The sequence below is a fragment of the Haliaeetus albicilla genome, chromosome 1 (assembly GCF_947461875.1).
Source record: "Haliaeetus albicilla chromosome 1, bHalAlb1.1, whole genome shotgun sequence".
NCBI classification, from domain to species: domain Eukaryota; kingdom Metazoa; phylum Chordata; class Aves; order Accipitriformes; family Accipitridae; genus Haliaeetus; species Haliaeetus albicilla.
The window spans coordinates 65,636,901-65,663,857 of record NC_091483.1 but is presented as its reverse complement, the minus strand read 5'-3'; the positions used below and the strand labels follow the sequence as shown (position 1 = coordinate 65,663,857).

General features: G+C 42.3%; 1 protein-coding gene across 3 annotated transcripts in view; it reads right to left on the bottom strand.

Annotated features, from left to right (window-relative positions):
- The window catches only part of PPARGC1A (PPARG coactivator 1 alpha), a 376,066-nt gene that overhangs the window by 39,288 nt on the left and 309,821 nt on the right, over window positions 1-26,957 (bottom strand). For all 3 annotated transcript variants that reach the window (XR_011326224.1, XM_069792605.1, XM_069792616.1), the window contains exon 2: window positions 22,829-23,008. Coding sequence is in view for 2 of the 3 variants with exons in the window: in XM_069792605.1 (XP_069648706.1) it covers window positions 22,829-23,008 (180 nt within the window). In the remaining variant the exon portion in view is untranslated. The remainder of the gene's footprint in view (window positions 1-22,828; window positions 23,009-26,957) is intronic.

Below are 26,957 nucleotides of genomic sequence, written 5' to 3'. Positions count from 1 at the left end.
TTATACTTGATGCTGAGCACAATATTGAGAAAACACCTGAAAGCAAATCATCTTATCAGCAGTTTGGGCCTCAACATTTACTGACTACATGGGCTAATTTGCTGATTACTAAATAAATGCATTACCTATGTTTTGGACTGGGTTAACTCACCAGAGGGGCTTTTTAACTCGTACAGGACTTGACACTGTAAAAGCGTTACCAAACCTCTTACCAGGAACCGCATGTTCATAATGCTGAGGCACGCCGTGCACATACTATTGTGCTCTCTTGCCCAGCACCAGGGAAGACCACCTGGTCTTCACAGGTGGGAAACTGCAGCAGGAGAAGACCTGGCATGTCTCGTCCAGCCCGCGGTGGGTGAGGTTTGGGCAGGGCTCCACATCAAAGCACAAAACTCTACCTACATCTCTGGTGGGGAAAAACAAGAGCAGGGAAAGGGCAGAAGTGCAAAGGGGAAGGAGGAGCCTGATGAAGAGCCACAGGAAAAAAAGCTGGGAGTTTTCCTTCGCTGTGCAAGATGGACAGAAGAGCAAAGGGGGAGGTGATGTTTGCTTGCTGCCAGCACTGGTGGGGAAGCAGGGGTGAGCGGAGGAGTAGGTGAGTGGCCACTGGGGAGGGGGGACACAGGACGGGCAGCCCAACCGGCACAAATAGCTCCCTGCCCAGGTGCGAGAGGGTAGGCAGGCTGCCCGCCGAGCCCACCGCCCAGCACCTTCCCCCGGAGCAGCACACGGCACCTCTTACCCATCTCCCCTTCCCCTTTTACAGGGAATTGTTCACGCACGTGATAAGGTCCTGAGCAACAACCCAGACAGAGATTTTTAATTGTTATTATGCACCTAAAATATACAGGAGGGTAGAGTCAGACAGCTCCTGACCAAGGGTGCCAATCCAGACAAGCTCTAGGGAACGAGTACTGCAAAAAGAGGGAGGCAGGGGGAGGAAGAAGTTTGGGACTCTCCCTGTTGCAGAGCTTTTGGTGACGGTGTCAGCAGTATTTCAGTCCAAATATTCAAACGCTGCTTGCTCATATTTATTTACTTGATTTATGGTACATGCCCACGCTAATCTCTCTATGCACTGACATAAAATTTTTCAACATTCATATACCTTTGTTAGGTAGCATAGCGTGTTCTGGGAAAAAAAGAGCTACATATATTTTGCAGTGATTATTTCACACATGTAATTGATGTAAAACCTTCTTTTTCCTCTTGATACTGACAGAAATCTCAAAAAAATGCACTTGAGTGGTAGTATAGACCCTTCCTTTGCAAACTATTAAGCATAATCTTGTCACTTCTGTTCATTCTCTATTTCAGTGTTGCATTTGCTTTAGTTTTAATTATATTGGATGTGTCAGGATGTCTATCACAATCCCTACTTCTTTCTAGAGATTTATGACTGTACACAAATATAAATTTCAGGGTAAAATTATATACAATATAGCAGGCAGGAGTTTACATGGAATTTTTAAATTTTGTTCAATTATGTGGACACTGGTTTTTGTGCAAACAGAACACACACTCAAAAATTCCTTTTTAAACAGCAAAATAAGACACTTCTCTCTGTTGCTTTTACTGCTAGAAAACTGGAATGTAATTTGACCAGGAAATTAGCATTTGTAAAGTATCAACTTCATTAATTGCATTTTATGATGTTTTAATTTTTCAGTGTGTTCAGCTTCATCAAACCTACCACCATGCCTGTTGAACAGGTACGACAAACACAAGTTGTGTCTCACAGGAAGAAAAACACCATTTTTCCTTAGACCTGCAGCATGAATGGATCAGTACATCCTTAATACGTCTGGGCTTCCCATCAATTTTTATTGTGATCTAACTGGAAGCCTGCCATCTGGTCTAAGCTGGCTAAAAGAGTTTATTCAGACACAACACAAAAACTTGTTTACAAGGCTAAAGACGCATTTACTCTGTATGTTTTACCTATGCAGTTATACTCCTGTCTTTAAGTGTTACAGCAATGGCTCCAATATCCTCCTGGTATGTACCAGCAGATGTGTTGAGTGACGCACATACCATTTAGAGAGGTGGTTTAGCTAGATGAAATAAACAAAGACAGTAGACATTAGCCCTAAAAAAACTGAGGAAATCACCACAAAGAGGAAAAAAATGTATCTTTAGATATGTGCGCTCTACTCTTACCAGGCTAAAAAAGTTTCAAAAAACCTCCCAAATATTCCCATATCTAAGGAGATGCTCAGCTGAGAGAACACCCCAGGTACCCATACTGTGAGCATCCTAGGATGAAAGCAATAAAAGGCTCCTTTATAATGAAACACCAAGTGAGAATGTGGAGATGCCACAGTAAGGAAGGTGCTAACAGGTATAGGGTTTAACACAGCACAGATCACAGGTACATCTTGCCAGGCTTTTCAGTTCGCTTTTACAGTCCCATGAAAACAAAATGTAAGCTTGTCCCAGCAGGCAAATAAGACCTCACCTCAAAAAGCAGCGATTGAACAGTGCATCCTGGTAAACCCCTACAACCACAGAGGACACTCTTCAGGATGAGGAGATGTGTCTGAATTTTCCGCCAGTTAAGCATTTGGATTCATTTAGACGTCTCATAATATCCTTAACTATGTATTTCCTTGATTTGTCACTAGGTACTAAGACTTTAATGTTCTTTCAATGCAATTTTGTGTATGCGAATAGAATCGTAAACTAGAGATGGTGATGTTAAAACAGAAAACATTAAAAAAAAATAAAGATCACAGAAGAGCTATCTGTTGCAAAGCCTCCTCTAGAGCACATCCACTGTTGGCTTGTTTCTAAGTTTCCTGGAACTCACTAGTCTTCACAGATAAAGTTGATAAAATGGGGTTGACACTAAAATGTAAAACTAATTTGCTAGTTTACACTAAGGCTACCTTGTTCATTTACCCGCAACCAGCCTAGCAGAGTTATGTAGCTCATGCATACTGTGGTGCACGCTACAGTTCCCACTGCAGTTGCCTCTCTTCTATTTATTTCTTAGTCAAAACTGAATATATTGCTCATTCTCTGCTAGTCTTTTAAAAGTGCATGTTCTTGATCACCAGCCCTCCATCTGTACGATGTAAAACATCGTATTTTTCTTTGTGAGGCACCGATGTTAACCAGACTCTTTTTCATCAGAAATGGTGAAAATCAACCTGGGTATTTTTTTTTGTCCTCTTTAAAAATGACCCATAACAGGCAGTCAAGTCCCGCTGTACTTATCAATGCACTAAATATCATTATTAATTAGGCCATAGGTTCCTTTAGGCAGGGACTATCTTTTTGTTATGTGTTCACATAACCCCTTTCACAACGGTGTCCTGATTTACAATTGGGCTTTGAGATGCTGCCACAGCACCTATAATAAATAATTTGGGGTACTTCTGTTTAATCCTGCTAGTAACCAAATGAAAAAGAACTTGGGCCCAGATGTTCAGCTGCTGTAAATTAGGGCCTCTCCACAGGTTTTAATGGAGCTATGCAGATTTACACTAGCTGGGGACCTGGTCCTCTGCGCTTTGGTATGTTGATGCTGAAGCTGAGAGCAGTAGCTCCTGCATACTTTATCTGTACCAACCTGTCCCAGGACTAACGGCAGTCCAGCCAGAGGCCAGTAAGGAAGGGCTAATTCTTCCTCCTTATCAAGTGCGGTTTACAGCTGAGCACTACATTGCTATGGCTAAGAAGCTGAGTTTAAAAGTGGCTTGGGTTCATCTTGCCTACAATGTGGTAGATGCAGTGCTCACATTCCCTACTGGAAATGCACTGATGTATCCTGCTCATGTCAAGTGCATCTTCAATTTAAAAGTTATCCCCACTGAGGTTAACAGAAGTTATAATTTGAGCCTACATAGCTGCTAGATGCACAGCCAAAACCCCATGGGATATGCCTAACCCCAGGAATAATAAGTAAATTGCAGCTGTTTGCATACTGAAGCAGAGGTGGGACCCTGCAGATCACCAGCTTCAACACAGCCTACGTTTTCCTGGCTCAGATGGCCTCCCTGTGTATTGAGATATTTCGCCCTGCTCTGTCAGCACCCAAAATGAGGGGGAAGAAAGAGGGGAAGGGAGCTGTGGACTGGAAACAGCCCAGGACGAAAGAGCCGCACTCCTGATCCAGCGTCCTGGGACGGCAAAACCTGTTTAAGTGACACTCTGGGGGCAGAAGGCTGGAGCTACTACCCTTAACCCAGGCAGCACGACCTCTGTTTCTAACCTATTTCAGACAGAGTACAGGGTACCGTGCCCAAGCCTGGCTCAGCTGGCTAAGAGGAGTGGGTGGGACCACTCATGTTTAGGTAGCAATAAAATCCTGTTTTGTAAACGTATGTTAAGGATTACACAGGCACCACCAGACAGAGGGGGGGGGAAGGAAAGGAGAGAGAGGAAGGGGAAGGGGGAAGGGAGAAGAAAGCAAACACTATTGCACTTCATTCTCTACATTGGGGGGCAACCATACAGTATTTCCAGTGAAGAAGAGCTAGTTCTAAGTGAATAATATTGCAAAGTTTTATCAACCTGAAGCACCAAACCACCAGCACGCCATGAGCACCGCGGTGCTTTACAGCTGCATATGGCCTTGCCCCCTGTTTCGACAGCAGAAGGTGCCCCAAACCCGAGTGCTGGGGGCACAGGGAGCGTAACGCCGACCCCAGCTTGACTCCCCTTGGATTAGAGCAGCACAAGCCAAGCGTCTCCCAGCAAAGTTGATGGAGTTAAACCAGGACAGATTAAGTGTAAGTGAGAAGCAAATCAGGCCCTTTATGTCTGCCCCTCCTTCCATGAGAAAAACTAAATCCGTTCCTTTCTCCTCAGACGCATTGATAGCGATAGCCTAAACTGCCCCGATTGGGTTTCACCAGTGGCAATGCAGAAATGTTTATTCCCATTAGGCTGGGTCTATAAAATCCTCCTTTCATTCCTGTGCTTCTACGATTTCTAAACAGCAAAGCCTGACATTTTGGTCTCTGACAAACAATGCTTAATAGTGGGACATTTGAAAAAAAAAATCTATACGAAGAAAGCTCTTAAGACAAGATAGGCTGAGCGTTTTCACCACAAATGGTTTGTTTTAGCTATCTCTCTGCCTCCTGTAAGACGGAAATCAGACAGCTTACTGGCTTAGCTTGTTAGGCCAGGTTAAAGGGATGCAACGCTGAAAGGCTCTTACAGAAGCTTACCCTTGGACTAAAAATAGCAGGCACTAGAGAATTATCTTAAATACTACCAAACTTGTTCTGCACTGTGAATGCAGATAACTGTAATATGTTTCCATTTTTGGTAGTTTTAGAGCTTTTTAAAGTTATGCTCGCTTTAGCTGACTATTTAATTAGTTTCTGATTCTATTTGCTACTTTTTCTCTCAGAGATATAGCCCGAGGGGTACTTTGCCTATGAATCCTTTGTATTTAGCAGCGTTGCTATTGTTAACATCTAATGAGCTATTGGATTTGCCAAACACTCAGTGTAGGTACAAACGCTTCTTTGAAATATAAATGTTTAACACATAGCAAATAGCAAATCAAAAGATACTCTAACGTGGTGTCCTCACTCTCTCATTGCGTGTCTCATCAAAAGAGAGTAAAAATAAAAATCTGCTTTATTACATTTAATTCTGAAATTCCAAAATGCATATCTGAGTGAGCCATTTTTAGCTCACTGCCTGGGACTTTAGAAGAAAACTAAATGATTTTTGGTACCGTGAGAGGACTTGCATATATGGGCAAGGCTCCATGGTCTGACACGGTTCCCTGCCAGCTGAACTGTGGAGCTATCAGTGTTTTCTTTGGGGTAAAACTGCAAGACTTTACAGTCTTTAATGAAGCCACCTCATCTTTAAAACATAAAAAATGAGCTGCTTTTTTTTTTTTTTTGGAGGCTACAAGCAGTTCTCTTTAAGTGGTCTTAAGCAGTATACCCGTTCATCTGCTCCTCACTGAAAACCATGACAAGACATCAAAATAAAGCAACTCCAAAGCAAAGCACAAATGTTCTCCATCCTTACATACATTTTACTCATGCTACAGCCAGTCTGAAAGGTATCACCACAGAAATCAGCGTAACATCCCTGTTGCTGTTGTTGCCTCAACTCTCTGCACTTTTGCAGGTAACGCCGTTGTGGGTACTCGCTGTATGAGCTTAGATTGGGAACATCACAGGATTCAAGCGGCAACTGCCTCCATACACTGAGTCCTGCCCACTGCCTTCCACATGACATCCCAGGTACTACACCAGTCTTGGCACCTGGATGATTGCCTTAACAAGAGTACCAAATAGAAACTGATTCAGGCACCTATTTTACGTGTCTTCCAGTATTTTTTCCTTCCCTGGTTTTACTGCAACTTATTAGTATGAGTCACTTTCAACATAATTTAAAAACCCCACCTTGAGTAAGATCAACTTCTAGATACAAATGCTGGGCAAGGTCAAGCTAAAACCCAACCATGCAGCTGAACATAAGTTCCTTCCCTTATTGGGCAGGCATTGCAGTCAACTGCCATGGAGCTGGCAGAGCCTGTCCTCTCTGACACAATTTTTCTTTGACTCTCTTTTCAGAGTGAGAAATGTTTTCAATCTTAAATAGTGGTGGAATTCACAGATTCCCTCACCAGATATATACCCAGTGCCTTTATAAGCTCACGCATAGTGGCATAACCTAGCCACATGTCTTGCAACTGCCATTAAAACCCTCCATATGTCTTCATTTGTGAAGCAAGTTTTGTTTTTGAGTCAGGAGTTAAGTTCACAGCCTCTCTGTCAAATAAACATGTCTGCTGTCACCTGGCTGCTGAGCAAGCCCTGTCTTTGAAAATATGCACTCAGTGATTTTAGCCATCTATTTCTCAGCCTTTCCTTCCACAGTCATGCAGCAAAAATAATGCTCCATCCTCATTATGATGATTAACGTTACTATCCACCTCCTGCAATTTAAGTTTCTCCTGGTTAAGGGTTACTCTAGCACTACCAAGACAACAGCCCTATTGCACTGAATGATCTCCAGTTACATCGTAAGGTAAAGTATCTACAGAAAGTACTCACAGTTCAAACAGACAAGACCAAGAAAGGAGGATTATAATCCTTGCTTTATAGCAGGGGATTTGATGTGCAGAGATTAATCAACTTCTCCAGGCCAGACAGTGCCCATGAGCATAGTGGAGGGCAGGGCTCCAACCAGCAACACCAGCCTCCCCTTCCAAGCAGGGGACAACATTTCACGGACACCAACAGTGCATACAGTCCCTGTCCCAGAGCACTTGCAGCTGAGCTTCCAGTTGACAGAAGAGGACTGAAAAATGATTGTCAAGAGCATTGGGGTCACAGCAACATAACTAAGGGGAGGATCATTTTGTGCATTCATAGAATTTGGTGATTTTGCTGGTTTTTATATAGAAAAAGTCCCCATCCTATTTGCTCACTTATTACTGGCATTCCAGAATGGAGTTTTCCAGAGAAAGTTTTTTTATATAGAAAAAGTCCCCATCCTATTTGCTCACTTATTACTGGCATTCCAGAATGGAGTTTTCCAGAGAAAGTTAACACAGAGACAGTAGCGAATGGCCGCAACAGAACAAGGCTGGTGTGTCAGATGTATGTCCATACCAGAAAGCCACAGGATACCTGTATGATGTAGCAGATCTTAGGGAGAACATCAGCTCGCTACAGCGAAAGAGACAAGTTTGGACCAGTGGGAAGGAACACGGTCATGACTGAGTTCAAAAGTGAGCACGGAGACCATCTAGTTTAACACAAAAAGCTGGGCCAACCCCCCAAAACACAGGAGGAAGAGGCTATAATATAACAGCAATTCAGCAAGCGTCTTGGAAGAACAAAGGGTCCAGAAAGCATACTGTTTGAGTGAGGCTCTCTCCTTGCCTAACTTACTTTTGGAAGATAAAAACCAGAAAACATCCAAAGCTGGTTGGGTAAGTCATTACCTGTACTGATAGTCACACAGACAGGTTTGCCCCAAGGAAAGATAAGCAGGAGAAAATGAACTGTGGGTTCAGCAGAGCTTCATCTCAAAGATTCCTAAATTACTTTCAGGCAAGTAGGAAAATATTTTGCTTTAGAATTTGGATGGTACTTAGAAACAAAATTATTCACAAAAGCAACCCCTGTTCGTCCCCATCAGGCTGCCGTGATGGCAGCTTTATTGCACATGAGCCCCAAGGAGCAGAGCCCATGGGGGGGCAGTGCACGGGGTGTCTGCAATGGCCAACCACCTGCCAGACAGAAAAAGAGAGAAAAAAAGAGAAAAAAAGAGAAAAAAAGCTGTTGTGTTGCTGCCCCCCATTCTTTTCTTTGCTAGTGAAGAGACTACACTTTCTGGCTATAGTAATAGCTCAAGATCAGGGATCTGCTGGTAGTGACTTTCTGAGCTGAAGTGACAGCCTGAGATGTGGCACTCGTTTGTGGACTTTTATATGTAAGACTGTGTCATCTACAACAGCCTGCAAAGGTCATTACAAAGTCCATAGGAAGTCAGACAGCAGTGATGGAGGAAGAAAGTGTCTTTGGCACAGGATCGGGGATAAAATTATTTCTCAAAGGCATTTGTGGGATATCAGGCAGAGTAAATTGGAATTAAGATCAGGAATCGTGCCATTAATGCCAGCAACAGATTAAGTCCTGATGATTTGCCTTGTATATAACGTGGGAGAAGACTGGCTAGATATTGTGTGTTTAGGTTAGAGATAAGATATAATCTAACCAAATCATGGAATGCAATTTGGGAAGATACTCAAGAGTTACAGAGTCTGAATTAGCAGGTTTATCTAATAACTGTAGGTATAATTATGTCCTGATGCAAAGCAATTATTGGATTCCAGAGGGGGAGAACATCAGGTGAAGTGGCCCTGATCCTTCATTAGTTGAGTAGCTTTCAGGACCAGAAAGGACACCTGCACATATCCAGAGGTACAAGTATTCAAGAAATAGGAGGTAGACATCTCTAGGAAATTTGGTGTGTACAAATTTGGCACCGGGAGATACATTTTCTTTGCACAGAAACAATTCAGATGGATTCAAACATTTAAATAGCAGTCAGCAATATTTTGTAGGTTTTCATTCCAGGTCTGTGAGAATTTTGACTCCTTTGCTGCTGAAAACAAGCACGTTATTATGCCACACTTTTGGTCTGCCACCTTCCTCACACACACACTTACTTTGCTAAGGCCTCTCCCATAAGAAAGGTTTGGCTTACCAGTTAGCAGTTTCAAAATTAAAAGATATAATTTTAGAACTGAACAGAGCACTTGCAATGAAAACAAGCCATGCAAAATTTGACCCATTTCTCATCCTAAAGCCTCTCATGAGGACCTCAGCTAACCTGTGCATGGTTCTGGCAGGAAATGCAGAAGTTTGCAATGAAATCTGCTTTTCTTTTTTGAGGTCATCCACACTCAATTCTTAGATTAGACTCTCTAGGGGCAACAGTGATGAGGACTAATGTGGACTATCTCCAGATTCCTGCAACTTTGATTTTCACAAAGATTTGAATTCTTTTTTTAATTGGGAATATACCAGTATAGTTAGGGAGGAATTCTAAAGAAATAACAGTACATGATGAGTCTTGATTGGAAATGACTAGAGAATATAATGCAGCTCTGGACAATACATTTGAGGGATGTCTTTGTAAGAGCTTTTAAAGACTGATTTTGGGGAGGAATTGGGAAAACCTAGCCGCTCTGTTAAAAGGGATAGAAGGGCAATGAATTCTACTGTAGGATCTCTTCTTTTGCTGACTCAGTGAAGACACATTTGTCATTCAAAGAGAAATTAGAAAAGGGCATGGATCGTGCTACATAGATGCTCAGTCTCAGTTATCAGCCAGGTACAGGCAGCTTCCAACACATCTACCTCCAAGTGCATCTGAAAAAAAGGCAATCTCTTCTGGTGGATGTGGACAGAACGTCTTTGTCAAAATTTCAGTTTGAGCAAATACTGCAAAGCGGTTTAGCACAGGGAGGATTTGTCCCTGCAGAAATTGACACAAATTCCTTTAGGACAGGGGCAGCCACCCCAACCACATAGCTGGGATTGCCAGCAGATAGAATTAGGAAAACTGGAAGATAACACTGTGGCCTAATGTAAACTCTTAAATCTGCTGTAAACAGAGCGGTAACACTGGCACACAATAAAACTGGTATCTGTCATTGCACTCCCAGAAGCAGGTGTAGGGAAGGACAAGAGACATGAGTGGATCTTTGTTCATCCCTGTGAATTTGGGTTGGGGAAAAAGCAAGCTGACAGAAGCTGTGGCAAATAGCTAAAGTTATAGCGACGGAGGGCAAGCTGGAGCGATCACCTAGGAGGGAATAATGGGAGATCAAGTGGAAGGGTCTAGTCTGAGGTTCCTGCTATGTGCATGGTGCAACTTGGAGTAACAGGCTTGAGAAGGCAGCATTCCTGGACTGACAGAAAAGCCCAGTACCCACAAAAGCTGTTTTCTAAAAAGTTTTTGACATGCCTGCTGAGCCAAGGCACATTGTTAAGAACATATACACACAATTTTCAAAAACATGGATAAGGAAATAGGAACTATTATAGACTGAAGTTTAGGGATAGGTCTTTTTCCTTCTTTAGCTTTGGATCTAAAAATCGAAGTTTCACAAGTCTAATCTTGTAGGAGATCCAGAAAGAGAACAACCACCGCCACGCAGCACAGGGCTGCCCCTAACAAGCCCTCTTGGGTCCAGACAGGGTCTACAGAGAGGCAGTTCAAGTGCATCTGGACTGTGTTCACAGAGTTGCAAGTGCCAGGAGCGGGGTGTAACGCGATGCTGGTGGTCCAGTGGAGAATCAGCCCTCCGTGGCCTATTAGCTCTGACCATAGGGGACTTGAACTGACTCAGTGTGGAGACCCTGACATGATTCCTGCTCCCTGGTACTCTGGGGAAGCTCCCCAGGCAGTCAGAGCAGAGTGCAGATTCTTGGACATCATTTGGGTCTGTACAGGACACAGCCAAATAATCCTTCCCAACCCAGTTTTGAAAACACAATACAGAGATGATGACTAACTCTGCAGGAACTTGCTTGGTAACGTTATGGTCGCCTCTAGCCAGAGCTCATAGCCTGGTAGGATGCCACCTGACTCTTCCAGATTTATTCCTGTGTCCCTCCATCACTTTCCCCGTGTTTCTGCAGGAGAGGTTTGCTCTCTCGCAGAACAGAGCCTAGGAGAAACATCAATATTGAGTGAAAGCTAATAAATCCACCCACAGCACCCATCAGCACTATGCAGAGGCAGGCTTACAGCCTTGCAAGAGCTAGTCCTGATCTGGCTGTAACAACACTATATCAGAGCTAACAAGCCCTGTCTGACTAGTTAAAAAGGGAGCAGAGCATCTTCCAAATGACAGTATTTCTTAGCTTCCTAGTCTTTTGGGGGATTTTGTTTGTTTGTTTGTTTTAATTTTTTTAAAATTTAATTCTTCTTCTCAGGTCTGGAGATAAACAAGTCTCCATGTTGGGATGTACTACTTAAGCCAGCTTCTCCACAGGTTTGGTAGTTCCAAATCATGTTGACACAACTGCAACTTCAAGCTAGCATCTCCTAGCTGTGTTGTAGGTTACCACTTTATTCCCTGGGCTGGGCAAGCTCAGCAGGCTGTAACTGTTTCCAGCTGGCTGGGAGGAAGAGGAGCCTGGTTAGACAGCAGTGCTCCCAGGCCCCTGAAGGAAGAATAACCTGAGTTTGTATCTTCACTCAAAAGCCCCAAGGACCAGGTCTTTTCTTCTTTCACTACCTTTGCTCCTTCCAAGGACTTCAAAGCACACACCATAAAACAGGGATGGGATGGTCACTAGTACATACAAAGAGACTATTAGGCATTACCACGAGACAAGTAAATAAAGACGGTGTTTAGTAACTGAAGAAAAAAAAAAAAATTAAGACAAGCATGGTCCAGCATCACAGCCAAGGAACCTGGCATGCCAGCTACTAAAAGGCCACATGGAAGTACTGCAATTAACCTTAATTCATGGGATGAGATTTTCAGGGGTTAGGTAGGTATCCAGTGACAATGTTTAAAAAGTAAATGCGCAAAGAAGTAATGTGCTGCCAGAACTGTAACAAAAAGATTGCATAAAAGTTATGCATTATGGATGATTTAGCAATATCATAGATAGCATGGGCTCCAGCAAAAAGAGTGAAATCATCCCTATCTTCCCATTTGTCGGCAGAATTTTAACAAGGGGCTCCTGGGAGCTCTTGGGGGCTCCTCCATGGCTCAACAGACAAATTAACTCATCAAAGGGAAGGTAGGGATGATTAACTAACAAGAGCCCCCTCCAGCCCATCACTGGCACATGGTTATTTCACCCAGATGGTGTTCACCTACCTGAAACTGGTAATGACAGTCTCAGATTGGATTTACAGAAAAACATAGATAATAAGGTGCTGCAAGAGTGACATGATAGGAGTTATTGGTCTGTGATGCTCTAGACTGTGCCAGAGGCAGCAGAGCTGTTTTGTAATGTTAGCCTCTGTTTTGTAACGTTATCCTCTCTGCCCAAGAGATTTCCTGCTGCAAATGGGAGACTTGGTCTCCAGAGAGGCATTTGACCTGACCCTTCCTATACGAGGGATCAACAGCAAAGAAAATGACAAGAGATGGCAACACTCCCATCACATACAAGCAGTAGCAGTTTGACACCCTTTCACTGGAAATGGATGAATGTCTCTGTAGCGTTAAGGACCATGCGATATTCTCCTATGCCTTAGAAAAAAAAAGCACAAGTTTTTCTGGCTTTTCTCCAGATGCAATTGAGGTGACAATTGGTAGTGTTTTGCCTGATATCTTCATACTAGTGTGAAGAGCGCTTGTTGGGCTTTTAAGGACAGTCAGTAATACAGCCAAGAAAATCCACACCAGTCCTGGTGGGGGGAAAAAAGTAAAGCAAACACAAAACCAGAAAAAGAATTTAAAAAATGCATAAGTTTCCTCCAGATCGGTAGAAATAAAAGCCTCTTGCTCCTTTTGTGCATGCCCGGAGGGTCAAATGCCTTACAGGGCACATTCAACCAGATGTCAATAAGCATGCACTTAGGTTTTTGTTTATTAAAATAATTGCATATGCATCCTTTTTTACCTGACAATTTTGAGATTTCACCAGTCTGACAAGCCTGTGAAAATGGACAAGCTAAGGACCTGTGTAAGCTAAGACTAGCCCAAGAGGTAGGTTTCCTTATATGAAAATTTGACATGAAAACCGAGGCCAGACTGAGAACACTTTTCATAGCCACCCATCTTCCTCTGAAGACTAGGATTTGGCCGTGATGGGCTTCTTGCTATATACAGACATGCCTCCTGGAGATTCTATAGTTGCTTAAGACTACAGCATAAGATTTTCCAAGTGGGATCAGGAACTCATTACCAGTCCTAATAAAGTGTCATTTTAAGGGAGGAGAAGCAGCAGCAGAGGCACACGGAAATAATTCCTCAACTTCCTGCTCTAGGTGGCCCTGCCCGAGCAGGTGGGGTTGGACTAAATGAACTCCCAAGGTCCCTTCCCACTTCAACCATTCGGTGATTCAGTGAAGCCCTCCCCTGCTCCAAGTTCATTCTTCACCCTTTGCCAACCACACTGTCACCTGCACTACCTGGCTGCCCACACCTCACCAACAAGGCCTCCTGAAGTGGAGACAACAGACCCAAGGTCCTCTTCACTCAGTCTCAACCCACAGGGCCTGGCAGACTGGAGCACATTATAGCTAGATGCAGCAAGTCAACTGATGCATATTTTAAAAAAGAAATAAATCCTGAATACTAGAAAACTTTTAAAACTCTCATCATACCTGCTTTTCACTTAGGGTCACTGACTGCTCTGTGGAAATGTGCAAGCTTGCAGCGTTCTCACCAAAGTCAAAATCCCAGTGAGAAGTCTCACTTCCCTAATGTTTATTACCTGCGCTCTCTGATGCAGTTCCTGAATTATTATGTCACTGCTTAAACAGCAACTTGGGAGAACAACAATTGTTTTTTTCACAAAGGTTTAGGAGTACTTTCAGAAAAAATTTTGAGTTCCCTCCAGGAGAAACTACCATTGTTTCTTCTAGCAGCTCACGGGGAAGCAGAACATTCCTCTAACCAGACCAATCCTCCAGATAACCAAGTTATCACCACTTCCTTGCAAGTAATCTCTTGGGTGAGAAACAAGTTTTCCACCCAATTTCTCTATTTTCACACAAGCGTATCTCCTGTAGGAGAGATGTGCAGTCCATCAGACCACTTGATGGACTGCCCCTCCAAATCCCTATAAAGATTTAATATCGCTGAGCCCTCAAGGGGCAGATAGAGCAGACTGAAGTGTAGAGGTGTAGGAAGCTCTCTCTGCCCGTTTGACACCTCTAACCCTGTAATGTGCTCAGAAGGGCTGATCCTCCTGAACTTCATGTGATGAGCTAGATGGCTGTGAGCAGTTCAGGCAACTCAAAGCTGTCATAAATCAACAAGTCAACAACACTTGCCCAAGGCTGCCACCACGGCTTCTCACAGAAAATACTCTGTTGTTCTGATTATCATCTTAGTGATTAGAAGTACCCATTATGGACCAGCACCCCATTGTGTTACTCACAGTAAAGCACAAAAGCACAGATGTGTGTGAGGAAATTGAAGTATTATTCCAGAGCGCCACACAGCTCAGGCTTCATGACAACACCAAAATCTCAATAGGTTTTGGTTTTGTGCTTTCATAAACAAAACTCAGTGATTACTGCATGTGGTAAAAAGCAAACTCCAATCATGGCCCTTCAGACTCATCACCACCACAAAGTGCTAATTAATTTCTCAATCATTATGAAGAAAGGCTGTTGCTCCGTTGTGTCAGAACAGAAAACTCAGCCAAAGCCACCAACTATGTGTTGCAAAGGGGCTGATTTCCACAGAGACCTGAAACCAGTCTGCGTGGCTGAGCATGCGTAGATGCCCGTGCGTGCTGATGCTGCAGTCTGTCACCTGCAAATACAGGCGTTAGGATCCCGTATGCACCTGCACAAAGCTATCAAAATAAAACCCAGACACTGGAGAAAAAAAGGCCCAAAAAGCTGGCTGGGGCACTCTTCCAGAAAAGGTTGCAAATTTCTGGTGCATCTGAGTATTAACCACTGTAGAATAACAAGAGCTACAAGTGGATAAGCTTTCGCAGACACACATGCACACACATACTCTTCCTTGTATTTTTTTCTGCTCATGGGGAAAAAAAATTGTTTGACACGATCCAATACCAAAACTTTCTCCCTGCAAAAAATTTGCTCCGTGCAATTTCCTTCTCCTGACGTACACATGCACAATAGATTAGCAGCACTAAGAAAAAAAAATTCCTAAATTAAGCCTTGCTATGATTTTATCCTTCTGTAATGGCATGGGCCTGAGTTAATGTTAAGTGGGATGGGGCAGCAGGGGAAGAGCATACCAGGGTTAAGATGGAGCATTTAGTAGCAATTAGCAATGATGCACAGTGCAAAAATAGCAACAATACAAAAAAAAGGAAAGAGGTTATACTAGAAATAAAACCATTAAGGGAAATAAATTTAACAGTTTAGCCAATTAGCATTTGTCCAAGAAAGGCAAACTTTCTGTTGCTGTTGTTAAGCAAAAGGGGAAGAAAAAAACAGAAGAGTGTTATCAGAAATATTTACTTCCCACTAGCAATGACTCTGGGAATGTTTTTCTAACAAACGACAGAGCCACTGTCCCACTTTTTTGTGACCCTCTCTGCAGTTCTAGGGAGAAAATACTTAGTTCAACATTATCGTAAGCTAGAATATGGCTCTATTTATGTGACAAGTTGACAACATACAATTTCATGCTTGTTGAACTGATCTGTGTTATATATTCAGTGCGAATATTATGAAGCCTCACCATTATAAATATGAAACAGTATACACTTATTCAAAATAACTCCAGCAGTAGCAATTTATAGCTTGGTTGTTTGCATGCTTATGAAGTCCAAATGCCACCTTAAGAAGCTGCATCTCACTGAAACAGATGTGGAGTGTGACTGTGACCAAAGTGGATTTAAGATGACCTCTGTGAAAGGAGGCTATTACATTTTGGTGTGTATGGCAGCTGACACCAGTTTGTATTTAGATATGTAGCCAGTGGGAACACAGTGTAACACGGTGTCCTCAAGTGCTGGTTTTAACACGGGCCAAGACATTTGTCTAATGACCTAATTAGCTTACTACTGTTCTGGTGAGAGTTAGTCTTCCCTCTTGCAAAAAGGACAGGTGCTCAGCAGAGCACAGACACGATGAGTATCTCAAGCCATGTCTGCTCCAGGTGAAATATCTCTTTAATGGGACCGTGAAGGGGATCAGTTGCGTTTTGATTGTGCACCTGGGGAATGGTCTTGGTGGCCTCATACATCAAACAATAAGCTCTCAAAGCAACTGTTTTTTGCTCATTTGGGGCTTCTTTCCTGCCTGAAGGCTTCAACCAACATGCAAGGTTCCTGCATTAAAACAGAGACGTGTTTCGACAGTTTGTAGTTTGTCCAAGCAGGAAAGAAAAGGAAGCAGCAGCACACCTTGCTAACACTAGATACAGAGCATTTGCATAAACTCTTCCCAATTACATAGCAGCTGGTTCGAGTAAAATAAATTCCACTTACTGCTTGAGCCTTTTTAAATGTCAGCATAGCTAGTCATAGATTATCGTTCACATACATCATCCCCATAGATGTAATGTTATTGTGCTGGTCTCCTATTTAGTAGATGGAGAAATCTGAGTCAGGCCAGAGACACTGGAAAAGGTAACGCATTCAAACACACAAGAAACGTGACATTGGTCCATTAGGAGTATAAAAATTCTGGCACTTCCACTCAGCCTCCGCTATTTTCTTCCCCTGGAACTGAGGGTCTTTCTTCTAGTCTCACAAGCGGTTTTTATGACACATTGTTACCTTTTATTGTTCTTATAAAGTTTCCTATCCCAAATCTGCATCTTTTGCCTTTTATGTTTATTGTTGTATTAAACCTACAATGTTGTCTGTTTCCGTACTAAATCTATCCTGTAACCACATACTGTACATTCATTTCTCTAGGACCTCAGTAGCTCTTATCTGTTTGCTTTTACGATCTCTTATGAACTGCTAGGAATAGCAATTTGCAGTGCTGTTTGTAAAGTCATCTCAGCCTGAACTCAGCCTTCCCCTGTTTTGCCATACAGTGATACTCTGCAATGAAATCCCATTTGCCATAGAAGCATTTCATTACAGGATGCATTTTAGAGGGACGCAGGTTCCCAAGTACCCTATGTGTGCTTATCATGTGAAACATTCAATGTGTATGAATCTGAATTTCAAAAAAACCTACTTATTAGAGCAGGAAACTACATGTTGACACGAGATGGTCCTGTGCTACCTTCAGATTCACCAGTGTGCTGCCCACTCTACATTACTGCCCAGAGCTATTTAGTTGTGCTCTCTGAGGCCTCAGACATGCTGCTATGCCATTCACCCAATCTCAGTTCTTTTAAGTACTTTGATAAGCTTTATTCTGCCATTATACCATCTAGAACATTAAACACAATGTTTAAGTTCTATGTTAAATCACAATCAGTTCCTATTAACTGTTCCAAGCTCCTCATTTTTATCAACAGTTACTTTATTAAATCCTTAATAATATAGATGGAATAGTTAGTTAATTTGTGTGTTGAGCCATGGATGTTAATTTGTAAACATAATAACATACTGCAATCATTTGCATAATAGCATTTTAATCTTTTTAGTAAAAGCTGTAATTCCCTACAAAGTACGCTGCAGTAGAAACTAAGTGACTATTGGTAATAATAAAAAAGGCCTTAAAATTCTGATCCTATTATAGTGTTGGAACATACCCAAACTGCTACCATAATCTCTGAAATGTTACTGTTCTCTGATTTAGGTGTCTGTGTCAAGAATAAAAATGAAGTATAACTGGTAGCAGTAGACTATTTCCTAAATGTAATTTAGTATTCACTAAGCACCAGCACTTTGCAAATAGCTCTGAGGCTTTCCTTCAAAGTTCAGAGCTCTAGTTATGCATATTGTGTGAGGTACACCATGCAGCTCACCTCCAGCCTCTGTTGTGCTGAATAGATGGCTATGATAAATCATGCTGATTTGGCACTGAAGGGCATCAGCCATCAAGGATTTGACTACTATGTCTTTTTTTCCCTGAGATTATATCTCCTTGAACTGCCTGCCCTGGGCTACTAGTTTTGGAGAAAATTAAAAAGTGGAAAAAATGCTAGGGGAGGCCAGTACAGAGAGTCTATATAGGCTCAGCTCTCTGGAAACCCATTAACACCAGTCACAAGACTGGCAAAGAAAACATTGGTGGTTGTTTAAAAGTCAGGCCAAGTCATTTTACGCAAGATCTGGTAATTCATTAATCAATCTGGCTGCAAACCTTGAATGAATAACCTGAAATAGTGAAAGAGTCTGGCTGCACCACAGTACATAAGGCAGTTTATAATGTGAACCAATGCAAATTACCCTGGTGATGTTTAAGGCTCCCCTCTACCCTCATCATCTTCCTGATGCAAACCCTTCCAAATAAATAAGAAATCATTTATCTCCATGAATTTCCCTGCTGCCAGGGGCAAGACAGTATGCATTTCATTATGCATCTCCTTCTCTCCCCACATTCTCATTGCTTGTAATACAGCGTTTTTTGGCAGCCTACAATAAAACATAGTAGCCTATTTAGGCTTTCCAAATGCACAGCACATAGCACAGTCTTGAAAAGTAACCTGGGCTACACCTATGCAAAACAATTAAAAATAAAGTCATGAAATATGATAAGCATCTCTCTGGAATACAGAATTATGCAAATAAATGAAATCCACAGAAGGGCAAGCAATGTGGGTTTTCTGAAGTCTTTTTAAAGGCTAAAAAAAGTGGTTTGCCAAGTATGAGAATACCACACTTACAAATCTTTCCGATTTTACGCAAGGTCATTACACTTTAACAGGTTATTGCCTATCTATGGGCTGCATTTTCTTTTAACATCAGTTGAGTTATTTGTAAGCAATGCCAACAAAGAGATATATCCACCATAGACATGTTCTCTCTCCATAATTCTAGGCAAGGGCCATAAATAATTTTAAATATGACTAATCTTACATGATAGGGTACAGTATATTTGAAGAAGCTTCAGGGGACAACAGTTTTCATGAACAAAAAGCCTTCTCACTTGTGCCACATTAAGTTGTATGGTTGTTCACGTCTTCACACAGCATTGGCTTTGAGAACGAAAAACTAATCATTTCGATTTTCTAGAAGTAGCCAAATCAGTTTTTTACAAATACAATTTTCTGAAGCCTAGTTCTTCACAAAACCAAATCATGAAAGTAAATGATGCAGTGAACCACCTAAATAACTGGTCTTGGGTGACTTGTTAACTATTTACTTGCATGAACTTGTGTCAATAGACAGTGCCCTGAGGGGCCAGAACTCCTTCATTTTATCTTTCCAGTAGTCAGAACAACAGACAAAGAAAACCAGGTGAAAAACAGAAATGATCAAGCTCTGAATAGAAAGAAATCAACTTGATTGATAATAGGCATATGTACACACATTGATAAGAAGAGCCTCCGCACTGGGGCAGATGGTACAGGCTTGATTTGGGACTATTACAGTTAGACTGGCATGTGAGTAGAATAACGCAGTGATGAATTAGGTGTGTCTACAAAATACTAGTGTATTTTAGCACCAGGGTGAAGGCCAGTATCTCATCACACCTAAGTGGATGAGAGCAGGGATTTATACTCAACAGTTACATACTATCTAGACTAATTGGACCTTTATCTTGCTTGGCTCCTGGTTGCTACTAGAACTATTAATAATTTCTCGTCGGTGACACTCCCAGTGTCACTGGGAGTGTCTAAGCTTGTGGGTGCTCAGCTCAAGCAAGCTTCCAGGAACACGATTTGCAGAAAGCCTGAAAATTCACTTTCTGAAATACAAACCTCTCTTAAAAAAAAGTGCACCAGAGACATCCAGGAACTTTGTGAAGGGCTTTTGAACACTGGCCCTCACCTAGACCATGCCACATGCACTGCATTAATACCTCAAAGGAGAGTATGCTTCATTCAAGGTTAGGTTTGGCAATTAAAACTGTACGGCTTGTGCAATTAACGTTGCTCTTGTACTTCCTGACATTTGTTTGCCATATTAGTTCTTTCCCTTCCACCCCAAACAGACTGTATTTCTATTTTTGTATGACAAGGCCTCATCTGGAAGCTTAAGTTAGGTAAAACATGCTACTCCCATGATGATATGAGAGAAAAAGAGAAAAAAAAAAAAGTTATTTTCCTTAAAAAGAAAAGCCAATGCAGATCAATATGGAAAAATCTAGAGGTTACCAAATGGGAAACTGCACAAAACTTCCATTCTCTCAGCTAAAACAAATAGTTCCTCGCAGAGTATGTGAGATAGTCTCTGGAGGAAGAAGACATCTTCTTCTGGTCTTGAGCACCCCCAGTCGTCACATTACATAGCGGCAGAGGCGAGAAATAGTGCAAGGTATCCAGCTGCATGATGGAGAATGGGGACAGGGTTAATGTATGGGAGGAGAAAATAACTGTTTCATTCCCATCTTCCTAGGCCAAGCAACCAAGAAATGTAAACACAACAGACTACGAAGCTGAAAATAGTCTAATTTTGTGTGCAGTATTGCAAAATGCTACTAGAGCACAACTTGTCCCTATAGGCAAGTATGGGCCAAGCTGTGTTGTCAGAGGCAGCGATGCAGCCTGCAACTGCAGCCGATGAGTGCAAGGAAATCCAGGCATTTGCAAAGAGGACAACAGAATTTGCCTGTTAGGAAAGCAGCGGCATATTTCATTTCCAAACCATTATTTCTGACCTATTAGTTGCTGCCTACATGCATTCCCCCAGCTGCATACCACATATTTCTTCACACTGGGGCTGCTCATCCTCAGAGGCACACAAATGTGCCTGTGAGAGGTTACACGTAATGACCAGTACCTCATGTCACCATCTCCCAATGAGGTTAAGAACAAGCCTATCTGGTCTTGCTGTTTGCAACATGCTTTGATTTTCAGAACGGGAATTGTCTCATATAGGAAGTGACAGTTCCTATACAAGGCGTGTAGGGGAATCGTCACTACCTATCCGAGACAATTTTGCACTCGGCAGCTGTGGCCACCAGTGCAGCCAGGCAGTTACTCACAGGGCAAGCAAAAAGCCTGTGGTCAAGTTCCACTGGTTTTACTGGAACAATTTGTGTGTTTAGAGTTGGTAGATGCTTAATCATATTACTTATCTGGAACTTATACTTTGAAAGTCTGCATCTTCAACTGATTTTTCCAAAAGGAAAATGCCTCTGCATTTGGCTTTTAATGAATGAGGAAAAATAGATCTCCTTGGTTATAAAAAAGGCAAAGCCGCTCTCTACCACGCTAGCTGCGACTGTGTCCCCTGCCCCCCTGCCTCCCTGCTACTGACCATCCAAACCTACACTACCCTGCCCGAGGCGGTACAACTGCAATTCAAGAGCAAGACAGGGTTTGGAAACTTTGTAAAACAAGGCGCGGAACATTACACAACTAATGAAAAAAGAGGGCCTAAGCACCGGGCTTTGCAGGGCTAATTTCATTTTGATTTGAATAAAATTCATTCCAAGTTGCTTGGTAGAAATCGAACAGAGAGGACCAGTTTCTACTGTCAGTTACACTGGTATAAATCCAGAGTAACTTCATCTGCATCAGGGAGATCTCCGTGGGTTTAGTGCTTTATACAAAAAAAGAAGAATTTCATTCAGGACATCTTAGGTAAGCATTTTACTATACTGTTTCAGTTAATCTTTTCCAGCCCATAAGCTCCACTGGGATCATTTGGGGCCTCCCCAAGCCAGCAGGCCAGCCACACTTCCGGGAGCTGTGGCACCTGCCGCGTGAGAGGCAGCACCCGTGGCTTGCTGTTGCACAAGGTCTTCCTGCCAACTAATCAATTTATTGTCCAATTTCCCAGTGAGTGGACGATCTATGGCATCTCCTATCATCAAGGAGGGAAGGAGGTTAGGGTTCAGGAGGGGCACGGCTGCCCCATAACTACGAGGCGGAGAATCATGAAGGCTTTACACAACAAAAGAAAGAAGACTGGAGACAGAGATAAAGAGACAGTAACCCTCCTCTCGTACACCCTGATCCTCAAGGCAGAATTGTGAAGAAAACATTTAAATCTCTCTACCACCCTTCAACTTCTACTTTAGGACTGCTCTCCACCAGGAGATCTATGAAACACCCCAAACGATGTGCTAGTTCCCAAGCTACTGACAGCCCTCACTGCCTTCTCTGCCACATCCATTCTTTTTCTCCCCTGTACATCAAGTACGAGGACCTCTCAATTTGTGTGCAAGTGCCTTGCATGGTAAGGCTCTGAGTGGTAAAAACCTTTACTAGAAATGCTCCAGCTAGTTATCAGCTAGCTGCTGTGCTGCACTCCGCTGCTTACTGGGGAATGCAAGTGAAGGCAACAAACATGTTTCGACTTTTGTTTTTCTTTGTAGCTGACAACTGTGCAATTCCTCGTCGTGACGCCACAGGGCAGTATGCTCTAGGCACTCTTTAGCTATTTCCTATCAAAAGTTCCATTTAATTCTTTTCAAGGCTTTTTTGCCCCCCTCTCTCCGGATCGCAGGCCTGGTTTTGATCATGAGGATTAAGGGTGCCTGTCAGAACCCGTAACGCGCATCACCACGTTTGCTGTCCCTGAATGGGGGAAAAATAGTAAAACTGTTGTCCACCAGGCTAAAAAAGATTAGAAAAAAAGCAAGCAAGGATTTTGCAACATGCACTTGCATCACTTTGCCTTACCTCGAATATATTGGCGGGTTCATTGCTGTACTGATTGGAGATGATCTCTGACTGGTCGCTGTACCACTTGAGTCCTCCCAGAAAGCTGTCTGCATCCAGGTCGTTCACATCTAGTTCGGAAAGGTCAAGTTCTGGGAGATCTGGACAAAGAGGCTGGTCTTCGCCAACCAGAGCAGCACACTGCAGGAAACAGCAACACAGAAATAGTTTCATTAATTACCAGGAATCTATTAACTTTAATATCATGTGATAAGAATTAAGCCTCGATTAAGCAATGGCACAGGGTCACTAGAATCGACTTTGTTTTCTGGGAAAAAAACCACTAAGTATTAGACTGGCTAGCTCTATGCAGGTATGCAAAGGGGAGGGGGAAACAGTAGGGCATAAGCTGCCTTCTCTATCACATCTCTGTCCAGGGGCAACGACTTTCCTTCTCCCTATACTCTTCGATAACAGTTGTGTTCAAAGCTTTATTAAATCCAACAGCAGAGGCCGAAGCACGGCCTTATTCTCCTGCTTCAGAGCAAACCAGTGCAGGTAGAAGTTACAGATGAATACCTCTGGGCAAGGTCTGTCACGCATTTCCTGATGCATTCAGGTTAAAGAGGCACAGCCTGTTACAGCCTTCAGCCCTGGAGGCTGGCTCAAGCTGGAGATAGTCACACTTTCATTTCTACAGATCCTCACTGTAATCCTTGAGGTCAGTCATGATGGTGGCTACCATGCGGACACAAAAACCTACAGGTCAGTGATGCTGCTGTGCTCCTTCCCCAATGCGCTCGATGCACAGACCACAGCCACCCAGTTCCATGTCAGAGGCCTGGCAACAGAAGTGCATTCTGAAATATCCCTATATTCACCTTTGAGTGACAGGTATAGTTAGTTCACGCAGCCTTTCGCCTGCTTGGTGTGAACACATATATTGGCCCAGCCAGTTTCCTAAGTGTCCCCAGACAGCGGCTGCAGTGAGGGTTCTGAACCAAACGGGTTCTCCTCCTCTGGCAGCCTCTGATTCAGGAATCCTAACGTAGAGGGTCTGTGAAACATTTTGTTTGAGGTAGTAAACAAAGTCTAGTCTGCATGGATCCTCTTCAGCAGTGCAAAATGTTTTTGTCTCCACGACTTACAAAGAGAGTAGTGATAAATACAAATAAACCTATATGCTAGTATGAAGCTAGATAGGGTATTGACTGACCTACTAAGCAAGAAAAAATTAATAGCACACATCCACTTTAGCATGGCAATTGAAATGTTAGAGTATCCACCAAAACCATTTCCTAATTATGGAAAACACATAGTAACAGCTTGGCAAATAGCAGAGTCCCATACGTCAATGCTGCTCGATTAAGCAATTCCTCCTGCACTGTACCACATACCCTTGTAACTCATCTCTGAACATCTATGTTGATATGGGTATACTGCAAAACACACATAAAGCTGCAAAGGCACCAGGCGCTGAATGGTTAAAAGCCATTTAAAGTTGACTGAGTCTAAGTCAGTCGCCTCAGTCTTTCCACCCTCAGTTTTTCCAGCACTGTGTCAAGGATAGCCAACAAGGTCCTCCTTGACTCCCATCAGTTGACTGGGTGGTTTGAATGATTTCCCAACTTCTATTTGGACTGAAGTCAACCCCAAAAGCACCACCTTCTGAAGACAGATGTCTGTAGGGCACTAACAGTGTCCTCGGACGCGAATTGCTCGATACCGGTTATGTCACTCTCTCAAGGACCGCCTTTTACAATAATGCAAGGGAGAGCTGCTGAAGGTGCATTTCATTGAGGTTTTTATCCCTGGGAATCTCCATGCGTCTGCAGTGCATGGGCTGGATGCAGCAGCGCAGCCGTGAGCAAAGATTTTGTCTGTTGGCACAAAGACTCGGTGCAGCTGGTGCGAGCTATAATTTACCAGACAACTTCTATGTCTACCAGGACACTACGAGATAATCACAGAATAGGCCAAGGGGCAAGGGAGCCGAGAAGCTGCAAAATGAGGCTCTGAAATAGCAGTTGCTTTTCTTCCTATTATTTAAGGGGCTGCAGAACTTTAAGAAGTCAAAACCCCACTTAAGTAATTTTCACTGCGCACAATTTTTTATCATTATTTTGGTCATAGGGGAAAAAAAAAAAGGAAAAAAATTAGAGAGTTCCCTCTTCTTTACTGCGAGACAACCTTCCGGCAGCAATCTTATAATGCAGAGATGACCTTTTTGATGCTTGGCCGAAATCTCTGATCTCATTAAAGGATAATCTAGTTTTTGACTGAAAAGGTAGATTCTCAGCATCATTCTCAGGTTTGTGTTGTGGAGGTCAGTAGCATATAACTGATACCGTAGACTTCTAAAGTATCCTGCTGATCTGTTACTGCTTTCGTTTGTAAAAATAGCTTCACTCTGTGAACCACCTACTTAAACATGTTTACTCTTGGTAATCTGCATTTTTAAGTTCCTACAGTGGGCTTTTGAACTCACTTAAACAATGGTATTAAAAAAAAAAATTGTGCTCATCGCAGCTTTCCTTTGCCCATAGTGACTGCAATGTCACCTAAAAAAAATTAATTGCTGAAATGAAGTATATATGCTCTTGCCAATGTTGACATGATAATAAAATCAATGTTTCTGAATATGACATTATGCTTCTAATCTGAGACACATTAGTAGCAAGTGTTCCTGTTATTAATTTATATTTGGCCTTTGGATGATGCCAGATTTAACACTCCAAGTCCTAAACCTGTCCTCGTCTGACACGCTGATATTTACCGTTTGCCTATACATCTGTAACAGGTGCACCTGCATTGCTAGCATACGTTTTAGTGTCTTCCCGCCGTTATTTGATATGATAGTTATTCCATAACTATAGCCTTAATTTTATAATAACATTTAGGAGGATAAAGCAGTCACTAAACACAAAAGGCTAATTACGGTGCGTTATTTCACTCCAACAGACTTTTTTTCTCTTAGTTCAGGCGCAAACAATAAATTAGCTTAACTGCACTGACGATAATGAATCATTATAATTAAGTATAATTCTCCATTAACCTTTTGGACGTTTTTGTGCCTTTGAAGGTAAATTAAAAAAAAAAAAAAAAAAAAAGACTGGACTTGTGCCATATTAATTATATTAATGAAAAAATAATCTGTGTTTCATTTTTAACAAGTTTTTCAAACAGTCAAGGGGATGAACCCCAGAAAGAAAGAGAGACTTGACAGAATGTGTGTCATGTGGATTCTCTCTATCAATCTTCGCAACCTTACTGTACATCACCTTCATTAAGCTGTGAAGCACTGGGGACGCTGATCAGCTACAGTGATGCAGGCCTTTATTAAGCAACACGCCGTCCTGTCATTATGTGAGCGAGAATATAATACATTTTACGTTGACAGGAAACATTAATGATTCAAAAAATGAAAGCTGCCTCCGGTACCTGCCGCCTGTGATATTTTAGATCAGTAAAGGTGATCCCCCGAGCCAAAGCAGCACACAGACGCTACTGTATTGCTATAGGAAGTGCAATGCAGGAGCACGTTGGTAAAATCCTACACACAGTTAATCCATCCACCACAAAATTAATATTAAGATCAAACCTTTTTTTTTTTTTTTTCCCCCTGCACTGTGAAAAAGTCATTGACACAAATTATCTATTCTGTTACTAGCTTGAAATTACTGCAGGAACTCTAGTGATTAAAATAAATCTTCAGTATTTCCATATAAGCTGGTTCCTCAATCAGCTCCTAGCAGCATTAGGAATAATACATGATGGAAAAATGAAGCTTACGGCAGCTGAGACCCATGCTACAAGCCAGACAACAACCCACAGGATACTCCAGCTACTCAGAAACAATTAGGACTTTGGAGCCAGAAAGTCATCCACTTACAGCCTTGACTCATAATAGCTACAGGACATATGAATTATCCATATCTATTCCACTTTACCAAGAAATCAAAACAAGATAAGAGCAATTACAATATGCAAACAGGAATCAGTGGATACAATGGCAAGCTGCAAATATTTAAAACATGACAAAACGACTTGAGAATCCGCACGCATGCTCCGCCAGAGAGGAAAAATATACTGGAGAACATGGTAACGTTTTTACTTTAGCTGGGTAGCTCTCTACGGCATGAACATCTTA